The sequence below is a fragment of the Phalaenopsis equestris genome, unplaced genomic scaffold (assembly GCF_001263595.1).
Source record: "Phalaenopsis equestris unplaced genomic scaffold, ASM126359v1 Scaffold000067, whole genome shotgun sequence".
NCBI lineage: Eukaryota > Viridiplantae > Streptophyta > Magnoliopsida > Asparagales > Orchidaceae > Phalaenopsis > Phalaenopsis equestris.
Window position 1 is genome coordinate 395,160 of NW_018164509.1, and position 17,945 is coordinate 413,104.

The 17,945-nt window shown below is 34.8% G+C and overlaps 3 protein-coding genes across 5 annotated transcripts; 1 reads left to right on the top strand and 2 right to left on the bottom strand.

Moving 5' to 3' along the window:
* Positions 1 to 4,004, bottom strand: LOC110019667. Its single transcript, XM_020717430.1, has 3 exons — positions 3,978 to 4,004; positions 1,009 to 1,597; positions 1 to 398 (listed from the first exon to the last, which is right to left on the bottom strand). Exons 1-3 carry the CDS (start codon positions 4,002 to 4,004, stop codon positions 73 to 75), a joined length of 942 nt encoding a protein of 313 aa, XP_020573089.1. The 3' UTR covers positions 1 to 72.
* Positions 4,005 to 5,719: 1,715 nt separating this feature from the next.
* LOC110019671 (DNA-dependent metalloprotease WSS1) lies at positions 5,720 to 10,391 on the bottom strand. Of its 3 annotated transcripts, none has more exons than XM_020717435.1 (6): positions 10,146 to 10,391; positions 9,745 to 9,949; positions 9,416 to 9,611; positions 7,115 to 7,458; positions 6,666 to 6,777; positions 5,720 to 6,357 (listed from the first exon to the last, which is right to left on the bottom strand). In XM_020717435.1, exons 2-6 carry the CDS (start codon positions 9,897 to 9,899, stop codon positions 6,166 to 6,168), a joined length of 999 nt encoding a protein of 332 aa, XP_020573094.1. In that variant the 5' UTR covers positions 9,900 to 9,949; positions 10,146 to 10,391; the 3' UTR covers positions 5,720 to 6,165. The 3 variants fall into 3 exon arrangements, with proteins under 3 accessions (XP_020573094.1, XP_020573092.1, XP_020573095.1); XM_020717433.1 differs by having other exon boundaries at positions 10,084 to 10,391; XM_020717436.1 differs by having other exon boundaries at positions 5,723 to 6,357; positions 6,666 to 6,774; positions 10,084 to 10,391.
* Positions 10,392 to 13,260: 2,869 nt separating this feature from the next.
* LOC110019670 (formate dehydrogenase 1, mitochondrial) lies at positions 13,261 to 17,170 on the top strand. Its single transcript, XM_020717432.1, has 6 exons — positions 13,261 to 13,401; positions 13,640 to 13,811; positions 15,022 to 15,562; positions 15,676 to 15,800; positions 16,493 to 16,605; positions 16,861 to 17,170. The coding sequence occupies exons 1-6, from the start codon at positions 13,318 to 13,320 to the stop codon at positions 16,972 to 16,974; spliced, it is 1,149 nt and encodes a 382-aa protein (XP_020573091.1). The 5' UTR covers positions 13,261 to 13,317; the 3' UTR covers positions 16,975 to 17,170.
* Positions 17,171 to 17,945: the final 775 nt, after the last annotated feature.

A 17,945-nucleotide genomic window follows, 5' to 3' on the forward strand; every position in this document is an offset into this window, starting at 1 on the left:
AATCATAATAAAGTTATTAACCAACCGCAAACACAGCTCAAATCACAATTTTTTTTGGGAAAGACAAACTTATCAACTTCTTTTAGAATCAATTACATCCTCCTCATTCTTTTCATCAAACTTTGTTGCTAAATCAATCTTTTTTAGCGATGATTGTCTTCGACGCTGCGCTACAAACTCAATACACTGTCTGATGATTGCCAGAGCAGTGTGGTGAGTATCGAAGTCGTTCTTAACGACCGTCAGACCCCCACATTTCGTCGAAGACTCTGCAGTGTAGTTCTCGATGAAGTAGACACAATCAGTTCTTGCACTGAAGGCTACTTCGAGCTTGAGTTCCTCTTGCTTACAGTATCCAAGAGACCTCTTATGAGTTAATACTACCAATAGAGGCAGCCCTGCAAAGTAATTATATATATGGTCTTAGTTTACTGAAATTTATAAAGAGTAGTTTTATTGATTAAATTTTAGAGAAATTTACATACACAACACCTAATTCTTATGCATTTACGTATTTCACATAGAAACTTTCATTTTTACAGTCAAACCATCTAATTCTTTCTTATCACATAAAAAAACAACTCGAAAATTGATCCGAAGTTTACCTTGGATTCAAAATAAACGAGCAGCACTACGAGCTTGAATTTTAGATCAAATAGTTTTAGCCGATTTCAAGCTGGCCATAGGTCGGCTCGAAATCAGATCGTTAACAGTCCTACTAATATTATGACCGTGAATTTAACAAATTTAACTCGAAAATTGTTAATCGTTTGGAAATTGATTCAAATTTTGGCCAGGATCAACATAAAGAGCCAAAATTTTGAATCGCTAATTTCAAGTAGATCCGAACTCAGATAGAATTAGAAGGGTTAACATCCCAATGTATATGTATGATAATTGGGCGATCCATATCTAAATTTCCCTGAATTTTATCTATAAATATTCAATTTTTTTAACAAATGAGGAAAAAAAAGTTAAAAAAATGATTTTTATGAGCGATGATCCCACCTCTGTTCCTGAGCTCGCCGGCCATTTCCGTCAGCCGCCTGACGGCCAGGCGGCGTTCCCTCTCCTGCCGGCTACATCTCATCACCAGCACCACGCACTCCGGCGAAACTGTTTCGGCAGCAGCGATCATCACCACCGCCGTCTCCGCCGACGGCGGGGCCGACGGCGGAGCATCAATGACCTCCACCACCATCTCCGCTTCCCCCACCTTCTCCACCCAACCACCGCAACTGCATCCCGCGGCCGCTGCCACGCTCACCGCCAACCGCATGGCCTTCGCCGGAGGAAATCCCACCGGCGACGTCTCCGACCGGAGAATCAACGGCCCCTCCTCTCCTGCGAGCGCGCGGCAGGCCGTGTTGATGAATGCGCTCTTCCCGTGTCCCCTGAATCCGAGGATGAGGATTGCCGGAGGAGAAGCGGCGCCGCCGATACCGACGGGGAGATGAAGAAGAGCGTGGAGGATGTTGCGGCGGAGGGAGAGGAGAGCGAGTGATCTCTGGTGGCGGTGTAAGGAGAGGAGCGCAGCCGTGGCGGGGGGCGTGCAGCGGCGAGTTTGAGGAGGAGAGGGAAGGGAGGGTTCATCCGTCTATGGAGGGTAATTGTGCAAATATATTTATTTATATTTGTAATTTAGGAGGCTGAATGAGTAATGTTTTTATTTAGAACTATAAATGAGATGGTTCTTCATCTCTGTGTAAAGGAAAGTTCGATTCTTTGCCATATGTGGTTGCTTTAGTTGTATGTATCCCCTAGCTTTTCTTATGGATTAAGGCTTAACATTATTAAATGATAAGTATATGGTTATATTGTTTGCATTAGAGAAATGAAATAATTATAGTGATTTTAAAGCTAATTTTGCCATAAAAGTCTGTTTGGATATATTTGTCATAGCATATAAATAAAACACATCACTTCCTTTACCTTTTTTGGTTAAAGGCCATCCATGATAACTTAGAGAAAATTTTAGAGGGGAAATTTTATAAAGGGGCATTTACATATATACCGCACAATTCTTATATATTGTACATAAAAAAATTTGCTAGCACAAATTCTAGGAGATCCAATAGTTTAAAAGAGAGGAAGTAGGATAAAAGAGGGTGCACTGACAAAAGATGAGGAAGCCTACTTATCTGAGCCGAAGCTGAAGCGAGATAGATAAGAAACTCAGCTAATCACTACAAGAGTGTCGAGCAAATCAACCTATCTTCTAAGCGATCCGACCCGAGGAAAAAATATGGTTCCTCAATATCATCGGTCATCTCACGAAAGCCCTGTGGGCTCCTCATTAGAGAGCAAGAATTGATAATAAAATGAAACGTATAGTCATCTAACATGCTCTCATCGTCCATGAATGAGTTACTTATCGGGTTACAGTTATGCATGATAGTCCAGTCTCGCTCCGTCGATAGGAGCTCCTTATCCGTGGATCAAGAACAGTCAAGCTAAATCAACCGATCGACAAAATCTAGCCGACTAAATCAATCCCACCGACTCAAAACTAGTCAAGCTCAACAAACTAGCACACTGGCCCAGCCTATCACCATACTAGCCCAGCCAAGAGCAGTCGAGCAACAAACTCAAATATATAAAATACCTAAAATATCTTGTAATAATATCAATGTATAGTGCCTTTTCCCATATAAATAGAAAGTCCATTTTATATATAGGACAAGGTAGACAAGATATTTTATTGTTTATTATTGTTCATTACTCGCAGTCTCTCTCTCTCTTCTTTCTTAATATATATTTACTAATATTTACAGGTATAAGGCCATATTTTTAACATCTATTAAAACCACTATTACTAACCATTCAAAAATAAAAGACACATTTTTCATGCATCTCTTCATAACATCAAAATGTTATAAATGTAAACATTAAACTTTATGTGTTACATATATAAATGTATAAGAATAGTATGGTATGTATGTAATAATGTAAATCTATAAATGTAAATATTTAGCATATATATAAATGCATAAGAATAGTATGGTATGTATGTAATAATGTAAATTCCCTTTTTATGAAACCCTTTTTTTTTGTTTATTTTATAAAATTTTGATGTAATAAAATATAAAACAAACATTAATCTCAATGGAAAAAACTTTTTTAGCTATACTACATATGGGCAATGAAGTCATCAATGATGTGTTACCGTACAGCATCATTGATGACTTCATTAATAACAATTAATGAAAGATATAATATGAGCTTAATCTCTACAAAAATCCAAGTAATATTGCATATTTTTTTCTCATTAATAACAATTAAAATGAAAGACATTGCGTGTGTTATATAAATAAGGGAAGGAATTAATTAATTTCACCAAGAAGAAAATGCTATAATGTAAAAAACCATTTTGTAATATTCTTTTCTTGAAAGAATTATGCTCAACTTTAACAATATTTCTAACTTTATAGTACATTTTTGTCCTTGCTTTAATGGGCAGATAAATGATATTTTAGGTATTTTATATGTATGATCTTATTACTCGTCTATCATATGGCTTGGTTGACAAGACTGACTCGACTTAAGGTAAGTGAAGTCGATTCAATCTGTTAGGCTGAGTAGGTGCAACCGGTCGACTTGTCTTGATTGGCTTCAAGTCATGAGGAGTGGCTCGATTGGGTAGACTTTGTCAATCGGTTAATCTAGTCAAGCTATCAACCCTAAATCCCTGGATGAAAAGTTTATGTCGACAGAACGAGACTACGCTATCGAACATAGGTTAAATCATTGACGAGGGAATCCTTCAAGATGAGTATTAGACTACATTTCTCAGCCTTGGCCCCTCATGAAGAATCTCAAGGGCATACGTTGGACGGCTGGTGATGTCGATGGACTGGATTGTTTCCTTCAGTTGAATCCACCGATAGATAGGTCTATGACTTTGTTCGACCCTCCAGTGATGGTTAGCTCATATGCTAGTCTCTCGTGCTCTTCCTTTTTCTTTTGACTCAGCTGACCTTTATCTTTGGCTCAAATGGCTGCATCCATTAGGTTAAATGGGACGTCTTGATCTCCTATCGATGGATCTTTCTTTATTTTACTTTCTTCTCAACACTTGGATCTTGGGACATTTCCTTGATATGCGTGTTTATATATATATATATATATATAAGATTATAATATCATATAAATCATGCCAAAATATGTCACCTGGTTTGGTTATTATTCCAAAAAAAAAAAAAAAAAAGAAAAAAAATCATGAATGACTCATTCGTCTCGAGTTCTCTCTGCCTAAATCGGTGACAGGTGAAGTCATTTACATTTTTATAAAATGGAATAGGGGCATTTATATGCAGAACATCCTATTTTTATGTGTTTAACTTCAAAAAAATGAAATACACCATTTTCTAGCATGCATGTAAAAAACTGATCTTTATAAGTTAGATGTGTAAATACATATTAAATTGAGGGGCATTTCACTAAATCTTTCATTTAAATGATAATAAAACATAGTTATGTATATGTCAAGAAAAGATAATATATTGACAATGTTTGCAATATATTGACAATGCCAAACACAAATTTAACTTTGTTGGGATATTTACATACATACACCTCTATTCTTATGTGTTTAAATTCCTAAAAAGTTTTGGTGTTAGATATGTAAATACATAGGAAACGTTTAACTTCAAAAAAATGAAATACACCATTTTCAAGCATGTGTCACCTAGCATGCATGTAAAAAACTGATCTTTATAAGTTAGATGTGTAAATACATATTAAATTGAGGGGCATTTCACTAAATCTTTCATTTAAATGATAATAAAACATAGTTATGTATATGTCAAGAAAAGATAATATATTGACAATGTTTGCAATATATTGACAATGCCAAACACAAATTTAACTTTGTTGGGATATTTACATACATACCCCTCTATTCTTATGTGTTTAAATTTCTAAAAAGTTTTGGTGCTAGATATGTAAATACATAGGAAACGAGCGGTATGTATGTAGATTTTCCAACTACTATCCACTACTAAGGATGTGGGATGCATTGGCCTTTGTCTTCTCAGATCAAAAATATACATACCACTCAATTCCTGTGTATTACATACGCAACACCTAAACTTCAATTTTTACACACATACCACCTTGCCTATGTATGAAAATGTGTATTTCACTTTTGAAAAGGTAAAATGGTGGTATGTTTTGATGTGATATAAAAGATTTGGGTGCCGTAAATGTAAAAAAGTAAAGTTTAGGTGTTAGATATGTAAATAGACAGGAATTAGGTGGTATAGCTGTAAATACCGCAAAAAATTATGCCAGGGTCTTTCATTATGAAACAGAACAAGTGAAGTGAAATGGGAACGGCAAGACAATGCACAATATTTCCTTATCATAGCCGGAATCATTATAATCCTTTGAATGCGGCAACAGAATATGAAGGAGCATTTACATACATACCACATAATTCAAATGTATGTATTTACATATCTAACAACTAAACTTCAATTTTTAAATACCGCACAAATCTTGTTTATTTTCAAATATGAAACCTAAACTTCCGTATTTACATGCATAACATTCAAATCTTTAACATCGTACCAAAAACACTACTAACTTTTTAAAAGTTAAATACAACTTTTCATGCATAAGTTTATGACATCAGGGTAGTATGATTGTAAATATCAAACTTTTAAGTATTAGATACGTACATACATAAGAAATCTGCGGTATATATGTAAATTTCCTAAGAAAATAGATCAAAGTGTTCATAATATACAAAAGAAGAGGCCAACGACCGCCATAAACAGAAATAAAGGGAGCGAGGTATTCTAATTCAAAACTCATTTCACCATTTGAAAATTACAAAGACTTGCTAAACACAAGGGGCATTTACATACATACCACTTGATTCTTATGTATTTACATATCTAACATGACCTTTCATATTTACATACATAACACTCTAATCATTAAAATCAAATCAAACATAGCACTACTACTAACCTTTTAAAAGTAAGGTACATATTTTTCGTGCATAGTTTTATAACACCAAGGTGTTAGAAATGTAAATATCAAACTTCAGTTCTTAGATATGTAAAAACAAAGGAATTGTGTGGCCTGCATGTAAATTTCCCTAAACAAAATATATTAACATTTGTTCCAAAATTACATAAAAGCGCCAAAACAATTACCTCAAGTACCATAATTGGGACCGCGGGTGGATGCCGGTGGCCCGTATGAGTATCTCCATTGCTCGCATATCGAGCATTTGTCCAATTTTATGCTGTTCTCCAAAGTACAGAGCTTGCATGACCAGGTTTTGTGTTTGGATTCCAAAGGTCTAGGTTTTTGGGCTTCGCAGGCCTCACATATTGGTGCCAGTGGCTGTGTAAAACATAAATCACACCAAGACATAATACACAGAGATTATGCAAACATTAAACATTTGTGCAAATTTAAGGAAGTGAAGGAAATTAAAGATATCAAAAGATTAAAGTGAAAAAATAGTCCTTTGGCTATTTATATGAGGTTATTTTAGTCTCAGCATATATAACGTGCCAAATTAATCCCCAGTCTCTTTTAATGGAGGCTAAAAGTCCTCCGCGTAGATTATTTTAAACGATATTAAAAGAGACGTTTCAAACTAAAGAAGGAAGGACAAATTTTATGTGAAAGGAAGGTAAAGAACAAACCTGATTCAATAGAGTGCACACTTTGCATTCCCATAACAGCTTGTCATCTTTATTTTCGATTGCCGAAATAGAAGATGTAGACAGAGATAGCGGTGTGCTCCTATGGCAGCTGCTATTGACAGTAGATAAAAAATTTACATACATAGTACTTAATTTGTATGTATTTACATATCTAACACCTATACTTCAATTTTTACATACATGCCATCTTCCCTGCTCTTGAAAAGGTGTACTTGGCTTTTTAAAAGTTAGAATGATGGCATTTTTTATGTGATATGAAAGATTTGGGTGATACAAATGTAAAAATCAAAATTGAGTTGTTAGATATGTAGATACATGAGAAGTAGGTGGTATGCATGCAATACACCAAAGTAGTTTCATTAAATGAGTTGAGAGAGCTAGTAGCTAAACCACCATAGAAAGTAGAATTCCTGCTTTGCACTACATACCTCGAACTGTTTGAAGATTCTCCGAGTTCTTCTAAACCATCGATCATTTCGATTTCACGCGAGACCGAACCGCACCACAAATCATCCTGCATTCTTCTTTCAGCTGCCATTGCAGCAGCTTGTATGGGACTAAGAGCACACATAATAACATCATCGCCCCCGAGCCGCCTTGGACCAGATGGCAATAGAGCACCGACTCGTGCCCGTTTCTGTGCTGCAGCCAAAGCAGTTTGTCGAAGAGATGATGGAGGAGGCTGCCTAGTAAAACCACCCAAGCGTCTTCCAGTACCATCAAATCCTTCTCCAGTACCAGTTATTCCCTTCGCTATCAAATCATCACATTCCTGCGGCCATGCATGAAACCACGAACATCACTACTAACAAAAATTTGCAATTAAGGAAATGGTCAAATATAATGGAATTGAATCACTCTTACATTCCTTGAGATTGCATGCATAAGAAAATGCATTTTTGCATGAATAATTCTATGGTAAAGTATAAAAATTTTGCAACTATAGGTCTATATGTGATAATTTTTTGTCGATTTTGCATTTTAGATTGCCACCATAGTTTTGTATGATGAAACATTTGTTGCTTTCTAGAATTTTATGTGGTGGAAAGTTTTTTTTTTTTTTTTTTTGCAACTAGATCCATTAAAGTATGGTGTTTCAAGAAAACTTTCAACTGGCTTTATTTTGGAAAAAAATAAACATTTATAATTCTCACCATAGCATTCAAAGGAGTTGATTTCTCCACCACAATTTTCCAACCACATTCACAAAAAATTTGCAGCCGCCTCAAACAGAATCTAAAACCTAACTTGACAACACTTCTTCCATTCTTCTCGATAAAACTTAATGCATGCATAAATGTTTAAAACCTGATAACCTCAATCCACAATGATTAGCGAAGTGTCAAAATGCTATGATCTTCCATGGATAGATTGAAATTTCAATGTGCATGCAAATGGAGTCATTAACCCACGGTGTCAAGCCCCATAACACATGCATGAGTTTATTCTTCTACATGCGAATAGACTAAACTCCTCATTTGGCTAAACATCCAAACCGCTTTCCGTTTCAGATAAAGAACTTTATTTATTAACTTCTTTGGTTCTTATAGTTTTTAAGAACACTATTTAAAAAAACTGAATTTTCATACTATTTTGATATGCTATTCTTAGCAAACTTTTGAAAAATGAAAAGCTTAACCAAACGAAACCTAAATCATAGAAAAAATTTTCCATGCCGTAGTGCAAGGAATAACTGTTGAAATGGAAACCCAACAAAAATTTAGTGATGGAGATCCAAAATCATTCTGTTGTCCTACTGTTTCAGTCAACTAAAATTCAAACATAAGCTAATATGAAAAGGATGTCATGTTGCTCTGCAAAACTTAGCCAGCATATTAGTTTCCAACAAGCAACTAGCACATATTTCTCTTGTATTTTATAAATTTCGACAACCATCGGAGTCCATAAAGATCATAAGTGAGGGCTTCCATCAGCTTTATTTGTAAATAATAGCTTTCTTAAAGTCCAATATGCCAAATATTTAGAATGGAATGAATAATAAAAAAAACAGGGGAAATTTACATACATATCACACAATTCTTATATATTTACATATCTCACCCAAAGTTTGATTTTTACACTTGTAACACCTTGGTGTCATAAAGTTATGCATGAAAATGTGTATTTCACTTCTAAAAAGATAGTGATTTTGGTATTTTTCATGTGATGTCAAATATTTGAGTGGTATGCATGTAAATATGAATGTTAGGGTTTTAGGATATGCAAACACACGAGAATTGTGAGGCATGTATTTAAAATCATTCATGCAAAAGTAAATACACATGAATGTTTGGGTGTTAGGATATGTAAATACATAGGAGTTAAGTGTTATGTATGCAAATGCCCCTGTTAAATAGAATAACCTTAATCAAATAGTATGCATTTGATTGGCAAGAATATCATCTGATTAATAGGTACATTTACATACATACCACACAAATTCTCATGTATTTACCTATCTAACACCAAAAGATTCATATCTACAAACATAACACTCGAGTCACATAAAAAACACCATCATGAGTATTTTTTTTTAAGTGAAATACATTTTTTCATGCATAGTTGTATGACTCCAAACTGTTAATTTTTTACATATCAAACTTTAGGTGTCAGATATGTAAATACATGAAGAATTTTGTGACAAATATGTAAATTTACCTAAATAATCATGGATCAAATGGTCACCTTATCTTGTCAAATATATATGGAGTTGGTGAAGGTATGCATACCTTTCGGAGTTCATCCCATAGCTTATAGAACAGCGCATTGTGAGGGCCGTGCTCAATATGACAAAGCTCATGCAACATTGTGTCAAGCACCTGCTCGAAGGGAAAGAAATCCCAATCCCGATTCGGCCGCCGAAGACGCAGCTTCACCTCCGAACCCGCTCCCACATTCAAACCCAAAAGCGACGGATTTGTCGGACTTCCTCGACATTAAACCATAATTCAATAATAAAACCCTAAAACCCTAACCCTTAAAAGAGATCAAATGCACAAGAGATGGAGAGTAAGAGAGATAGAATATGGATAAAAGGAATTAGGGTTTTAGGTACCACCTGAACTCTGAGAGAAGTTTGACTCGCCATTTACGCCGCCGCATTATAGGTTGAACCTGCTTACTGATGCGATCGAGGATTTTGCGAGCATCGTCCTCCCCTGGCTTCTTCAGGACCTTAATCTCCCATACCTTGTGCAAGCTTTCGAGATTCATATCAACTTTTATACGGAGAAACAATTGAACTAATCAAGACTGAATGATGCCTGATTGACAAGAATGATAAGTCGATGAACTCGTCAGTGACGCAGAACAACTATGGTCATATTTAGCTTGAATGTTGCAGCTGACTAAGCTTATTGAGATAATCTATAACAGATGAGGTCGTGAGTAGATAAACCTATTGATGTTGCAGTTGCTGTTCAAAATTATCAACCCATCTTTGTGTTTTGGTTGACTTACTGCGTCCCGTAGTTCGGCGGATTTAACGGATTTAAACGAGAGAATAGGCGAGCCCTCACAAGGTCGCCGAAACTCCGGCAATGTATTCGTCGTCGATCTCCGGTCACAATTCACGCGCCTCGGCCTGCTTTTTCTTCGAGTGATTCGAGGGAGGGCGGAGAGCGGTGAAGACTTCTCCGTTTAGGGTTTTGGGTGGGAGCGGAGAGAAATCGGCTGGCAATATTTTCATTTATAACGCTAACTAAAATTTATTTAGAACGGAAGGCGTTTGAATTTAGCCCGAAGAAATCGGTATATATATATATATATATATATTTACAGTAATGACCGGAGGCTATGATACGAGCTCTGACTATCCCTCATGTGTCTAATAATTCGATTACCACACCCTACACCCTGGGGGATTCAAATCGCATAATAGGAAAAATCATTATTGATGATGTGTTATTCAGAATAACGCGATGAAATATTCCCATAACACGGCGACAATGATAAATAAAGCAAAAAAATATGCTTTGACTTTGTAACACATCCGTCTGGTCGGGTTGGATCGCGCATTTTCAATTTTTTTTTAATTTTTTATGTAGGTGAGTCGGACTTCCATGTGTCAGCGTTAGACTGAACTCCGCAAACAGCTCTGCATGTGGAGTTTTGATGTAATAATTTTTCTCGTAATAGAGGGGACTTACAACTGATAAGTAGATGTCTGACCAACTTATTTGAATACACAGTTATTGTGATGGGTCACAGGCTAATTTTGAGTCGATTTAGAACTTAGAGATAAAAAATATATATAAAAAATTTTTAGACTTACTCTCAATTTTGAGTAGGATGGGGCGGTTTCTAAACTGAAACAGATCTAAATAACAATTCGAGCAAGTTTGTTTCGATGTTTCGCCAGATCAAGCTCAATTAAATTTCAAGCCAGCTCAGCTTGAAGTCAAATATAACAAACTACCAGCTAATTTCAAGCCCATTAAATCTATTTGAGTCGGCCCAAGCTCTCGATTCAAAATCGGATCTTTAAGATTCCTAACGAGATGAGTATTTCGATTGCCACGTGTGGTGCGGCGTGCATGAGTTATTGGTTTAGAAAATTTATTCGGCTATTAAAATTTCAATAGAAAATAGAAATTAAAAGGGGTATTCCTTTGAATATTAAATAGCTTCACAATATATGATGTTTAAGTTCTTCTTTCCATGATTTATCTTGCACGTGTTTGTCGTTTAATTTCTAAGTATTCATGTATACAACGTTTAAATTTTATTTTTTATATTTATACGGCTCATTGAATCTGAAATTGTCAAAGAAACACACCCAAACAATAGTTATTTTAGTGTTTTAGGTATATAGGATCAGTGTTTTTGTTCTTGTTGACTGGTTCTGTCGTGTATTGTTGACTGGTTCTGCCGTGTATGAGCAGTCTACCGATCAATTTACTAATAGTTGAGACTCACCTTTCAGAGTCATGGTTGTGAATCAGTTTTGAGTCCATTGGGCCAAGTTCTTTGACTTGATCGGAGCCGATGTTTGTCGATCGGTTGTCGTGATTGGTTGGTCGATTAGACTCATGATTTTATCAAATTTGTATATTATTTAATTCGTGCTGACACATTTTCTAGGTGACGAATATATAAGAAATTAAAGTTTATGCGTTTGGTTTGTAGATGAGTGGAGTGGTACGTGTGAAAATTTTCCCAAATTTTATTCACTAACCGATACTGCAAATTTTTTTAAATATAAACATGATTAGACGTAAATACATAGGAATTGAGTGGTGAAAAATTGGAAGGAGTGAGAACGGTGCAACTGCATTGGACATGATCCATAGAAAGCTGCTGTTTTTTACGATCGGATTCGGTTGTCCTTTCTTCTCAATCATACAACTACCGTTGGATTACATTAACATGTAAAACACGTGGCAGTTTTCTAACGGCTCACATTTTATCACTCGTGGGAGCTGAAAATAGCAAATCAAAGCAATGATGAAAAGGCCGACAAAAAATAATGGGATTTTTATTTTTTTATTTAGAAAATAACTTTTCAGGCCTATGAAGATGTAATCAAAATAATTATTTTTGTTTTAGTGGATAACAAAAATAATAAAAAATAAATCTCAACAATTTTGATAGCTGTCGGGTGATTATATGGTTAAGATTTATATTGCACGAAAATTTAGCATACACACAGATAATTAAAAAATTATGTGATCGAAAACTTCAGTTTCTTAAGAAAAAGTCTTGAAAGAGGAAGAGACTTAACACAGTTGAAACAATACACTATGAATTATAAATACATAAGTTTATTCTTCCTTTAAATTATTGAATTATAAAAGATGTAGTTACAAAATTGAACATCGGGAATGTGCGATAGCATTTAATTGATAATAACTATAGTTTAATTATAATGGATGTAATGATCGATGATAGCAAGCTGTTGCAATCCATTGATACTAAAATAATAGTCCGTTGTGAATGTTATTGACGGTAGACACAGCATCAACTTATCATATAGATTATTATTGAAAGTCGTGATAGTAGTTGGTTTTGGGGGTCACATACGGTTGATTTAGGAGCGTTGGTTTGTTACATATGTCATAGTAGAAAGCAACACGAATTGTGAATTACTCGAATAGTAATTGGTCACATAAGTCGTAGTGTTAAGCTATAATGATGTTCGTAGCTTGCAGGAACTGTACTAGTTGTGGGCCCAACTTGTGATAAAAAAGGTTGGAGGGACAAATTGGCCTAAGAGCCGGTCGAACCAAATAGATCGATCTAATTGCCTTTAACGAATTGATATGATGAACCAAACTTAAAGTTAATTGAAGCAAATCAATAAATAAACGAAATAATAATGACAACATTAAAAATAAATAAATAAATAAAACTCAGACGGCCATTCAACAATTATAGACTTCAACCCCAACTTATAATAAGCTAAAGTTGCATTCGAAAGGACAAGACAACATTAAAACGACCTTTCAAAATGGGAAGAAATATATTTATTTCCCCGAATCTACCTGCCCAGTAAGTATCCTCCTCTCTCCCACCGCCACGTGTCAGTCCTATCTCCCAACTATAAATCGCCTCATCCCTTCCATATTGGCCACCAAGTTCTCATTTTTAGCACTCTCCCATCACTTTTGCAGAGCACTGATCAACGATCAGGATGTGGCGGGCAGCATCAAAGCAAGTGATCCGGACCGTCGGTTCCTCCCTCTCCGACCTCTCCCCTCTCCGGAAGCAGCTCCATGTACTCTAATCCATCTCTCGTACTCCCTTCTCTTCCCAAAGCTTTCGTTTTTTTGGAAGATTTACATTTGTATTTGCATGCCCACCACTTATACTTCAATATTTAGGTGCTGTAAATGTTTTGATGGAATATTGGTGGCATGTATGTAAATGCCCCTTCCGTTTTCTCCTCCAAAAGAGGGATTTTTATGTAAAAAGGTCTCATCTTTTTTATTTTTGTGTAATTTTTTGTTTTGCAGGCTACTCCTGGGAAAAAGAAAATAGTGGGTGTGTTCTATAAGGGGAACGAGTATGCAGAGAAGAACCCTAATTTTTTGGGGACGGTGGAGAGGGCTTTGGGAATCAGAGAGTGGTTGGAAAGTCAAGGCCACCAGTACATTGTCACTGATGATAAAGATGGCCCTAATTCCGGTTTGCGAATCAAATTTTGTTGGTCTTTTACATAACAATCACCCAAAATTTTAAATATTATATTTGGCCACCTAAACTTTTTTGGGCGTTTGAAATGTAAAATTTGAAGTTTAGATGATCAATCAGTTATATTTCAAGTTTAGAGTGATTTTATACTTAAAAATCCCAAATTTGTTTCATCAAGCAATATATATATATATATATCTTATGTATTTACATATATACGCCCAAACTTTGGTTTTTTAGATCATATCACTTAAATCTTCTATATCACATTAAAAATGCCACCCTTTTAACTAAAACAAGGTGGTATGTATGTACAATTGAAGTTTAGGTGTTAGATATGTAAATAGGTAAGAATTGTGTGGTATGTATGTAAATCTTCCTTTTTTTAAACTGTTCCCTATTAGCAAAAACTTAAATAATAAACCTTATTATTAGGAGCTGTGTGGAATTTTGGTATGATTGGGGAATGGCACTGCAATTCTTATATGTAGGATTCAGTAAATCCGACAATTCGGGGGATAGATTTTAATTTAATTTTTAATGAACTTTAATTATTAATATTATTTATAAAATAATATTTAAATAAATTGATATTATTAACTAAATATGAATCGTTATCTTATTAATTTAAAAATTAGTAATTAATGATTAGTTTGAATGTTATTTTGTATTAATTGTGATTTAAGATGTATAATAATTTTAATAAATTTTCAATTGATGATATTCATGATTAAATTTGATTACATTGAAATTATTAAATTTAACCATTTTAATAAATTATTGTATTATTATCATGGATGGTTTACATATATACCACTCACTTCCTTTGTATTTACATATCTAACATTCAAACCTCAATTTTTACTTACATGCCCGCCTTACCCATGCCTTACCCATGCATTAAGTGGTGGTATTTTTATTGTGATGCAAAAGATTCCGGTTGTATAAACATAAAAATGTAAACTTTAGGTGATAGATATGTAAATACATAAGAATTAAGTGGTATGCATGTAAATATACCCATATCATCATTTATCATTATTTGATTTCTTAGGGCTGTGGGGTTTTAATGAAAAAATATAATTTTTATCATTTGCAATCATTTTTTTACTCTTTCAACCTTCATTCTGTCTTCTATTACTTATGGATAATTACATGCAGACCGCCCGAAACATTGATATTTATATCTTCATCCATCCTGCAGAACTTGAGAAGCACATTCCTGACCTCCATGTTCTAATCACCACCCCCTTCCACCCCGCATACGTCACCGCCGAACGAATCAAAAAAGCCAAAAACCTCCAACTCCTCCTAACCGCCGGCATTGGCTCCGACCACATTGATCTCAAAGCCGCCGCCGACGCGAAGCTCACCGTCGCTGAAGTCACCGGAAGCAATGTCGTGTCCGTCGCAGAAGACGAGCTCATGAGAATTCTCATTCTCGTTCGAAACTTCGTTCCCGGTTATCAGCAGGTCATCAATGGCGATTGGAACGTTGCCGCAATCTCTTATCGGGCTTACGACCTCGAAGGCAAGACCGTCGGAACCGTCGGCGCCGGCCGAATAGGAAAGCTTTTGCTGCAGCGGCTGAAGCCGTTTAATTGCAATCTCCTCTATCACGATCGGTTGAAGATCGATCCGGAGTTGGAGAAGGAGATCGGAGCGAAGTTTGAGGAAGATCTTGATGTTATGCTTCCTAAATGTGATGTTGTTGTGATTAACACACCTCTTACTGAGAAGACAAGGTAAACTATTTCTCTTTTTTGCATCATAATTTATTTTTACATAATATTGAGTTGGAATCTGGTAATTACATTTCTAATTACATTTTGGGTGAAAAATGCAATTTTGTTTTTAGGGGATTGTTTGATAAGGAAAGAATTTCAAAGTTGAAGAAGGGAGTTCTTATTGTTAATAATGCTAGAGGAGCTATTATGGATACTCAGGCAGTAGTGGATGCTTGCAACAGTGGACATATTGCAGGTAATTCTGCTGAATGTGCTGAAAGATTGTAAAAATTATATATATTTTTTTAAATTAAATCTTTTAAAATTAGGAAGATTTACATAATTACCAGTCAAGTTCTGTGTATTTACATATCTGTCACCCAAACTTCAATTTTTACATGCATGTCATCTTACCTGTGCATGATAAGGTCTGTTTCTTCACATTTTTAAAGTCAGAATTGTGATTTTTTTGATGAGATATGAAATATTTGAGAGGTGTAAATGTAAATAAGGTAAAGTTTGGGTTTTACATATATAAATACATAGAAATTGAGTGCTCTAGAAAATGAATGAATTATCTCACCATCTATGTCATATGTTACAGTTCCTTTTATGCTTTATATTATATATATACGTAAATAATAGGAAGATTTACATACATACCGCTCAATTCCTGTGTATTTACATATTTAACCCCTAAACTTCAATTTTTACATACATATACCATTTTTCTATGCAAGAAAAGCTGCATTTAACTTTTTTTCTAAAGTTAAAATACTAGTATTTTTTATGTTATGTGAAAGATTTGAGTGGTATAAATATAAGAAAAGAAATGTTAAGGGTGTTAGATATGTAAATACATAGGGGTTGGATGGTATTTATGCAAATGCCCTTATATATTATACTGTATTATATTATTTATTTAATAGATATTCATAATGGTTTCAGGCTACAGTGGTGATGTGTGGAATCCACAGCCAGCTCCAAAAGATCACCCATGGAGATACATGCCAAACCAGGCCATGACTCCTCATGTTTCAGGCACAACCATTGATGGCCAAGTAATAACCCCAAACCCCTTAAACATTTATTTATTGTAAGTTTTACATATATACCATTGAATTCTTACACATGCATTTACATATCTAAACACCTAAACTTTAATTTTTATATACATGTCCATATGAAAGATTTTAGTAAGGTATGAATGTTTGTTAGATATGTAAATACATATGACTTGAATGGTATGTATGTAAATATTAATATGATTATAAAATTATGAATGAATGCTGATTTTTGAAGCTGAATATTTGCAGCTGAGGTATGCGGCTGGTGTGAAGGACATGCTTGACAAATACTTCAAAGGAGAAGACTTTCCTCAGCAGAACTATATTGTGAAGGAAGGCAAACTTGCAAGCCAGTACCTGTGAATCTGTGATTTTCACTTTCTACTCGGTCTGAGGGGCAGCTGCCTTATTATATGATCATCTAAATAACCCTTTGCTGGTGGAGTTAGTCTGGTCTCTGTGTATTCTCTTGTTTGATGCTTTGTGTGTGGGTGTGAAGTAGTTTCTATGGTGTTTAATGCAAATAAAATTCTAGAAATTGTTCGGGTGTTATTGCTAATATTACTTTTTTTTTTTCAGTTTTTGCAATCGTATATTATAGGAAAATTTTCATAGATGGTAATATCCGTTATATTCATCAAAATTGTCAATTTTAATCCAGTGATTAGTGCTTCATACTCTGCTTCGTTGTGTGTGCACGGCTCTGTCAGGTGGTAGGAGAATCTCAACATGCCTATATAACTTCATATCCGACTGCTAAACTTCAATTTCTACATTTGTCACCTTATTTGTGCGTGAAAGCGAAAATGTTTATTTTATTTTTTGAAAAATTAGGATATCACGGTTCGATATGTAAATATATAAGAATTGGGTGGTATTTGTAGATGCCCCTATTTTATTTTATGTGTATTGCTCAATTACTAAAAATAGAAGAAAAGATGGATTTATGGGAATGTTATGTAATTTTTATGTATTTTTATATTAACATAAAGTATGTATTCATATAATATTCAAATCTTTATAAAATAACTTTAATTTTTACATTAATATCACTCAAAATTTTCATACCAAATAAACAATAGTGGCATTTACAGCTCAATTCTTATGAATTTACACGTCTAATCCGAACAATTTGTTTTTTTACATTTATATAACTAAATTATCATATCAAGAATTCCACAAATTTTAACTTGTAAGGAATGAAATGAAACTTTTTATGTATATGTGAAGGTTAAAGCTTAAGGGTCTGTTTGGGGCAGCTGCAGCTTATCCAGCTTCTGCTGATAAGCAGCTTATCCTGATAATCTGCTGATGAGCAGCTGATCCGGATAAGC

Coding starts and splice junctions, on each gene's coding strand:
- LOC110019671 (XM_020717435.1), bottom strand. CDS start 9,899: ATGAATCTCGAAAGCTTGCACAAGGTATGGGAGATTAAGGTCCTGAAG. Junction 7,459..9,415: donor TATGGGATGAACTCCGAAAG/GTATGCATACCT, acceptor GCATGGCCGCAG/GAATGTGATGATTTGATAGC. Junction 6,778..7,114: donor GAATCTTCAAACAGTTCGAG/GTATGTAGTGCA, acceptor TACTGTCAATAG/CAGCTGCCATAGGAGCACAC.
- LOC110019667 (XM_020717430.1), bottom strand. CDS start 4,004: ATGCAGCCATTTGAGCCAAAGATAAAG. Junction 1,598..3,977: donor CATTTGAGCCAAAGATAAAG/GTCAGCTGAGTC, acceptor TACCCTCCATAG/ACGGATGAACCCTCCCTTCC. Junction 399..1,008: donor CGGCGAGCTCAGGAACAGAG/GTGGGATCATCG, acceptor ATTACTTTGCAG/GGCTGCCTCTATTGGTAGTA.
- LOC110019670 (XM_020717432.1), top strand. CDS start 13,318: ATGTGGCGGGCAGCATCAAAGCAAGTGATCCGGACCGTCGGTTCCTCC. Junction 13,812..15,021: donor TAAAGATGGCCCTAATTCCG/GTTTGCGAATCA, acceptor TCCATCCTGCAG/AACTTGAGAAGCACATTCCT. Junction 16,606..16,860: donor GCACAACCATTGATGGCCAA/GTAATAACCCCA, acceptor GAATATTTGCAG/CTGAGGTATGCGGCTGGTGT.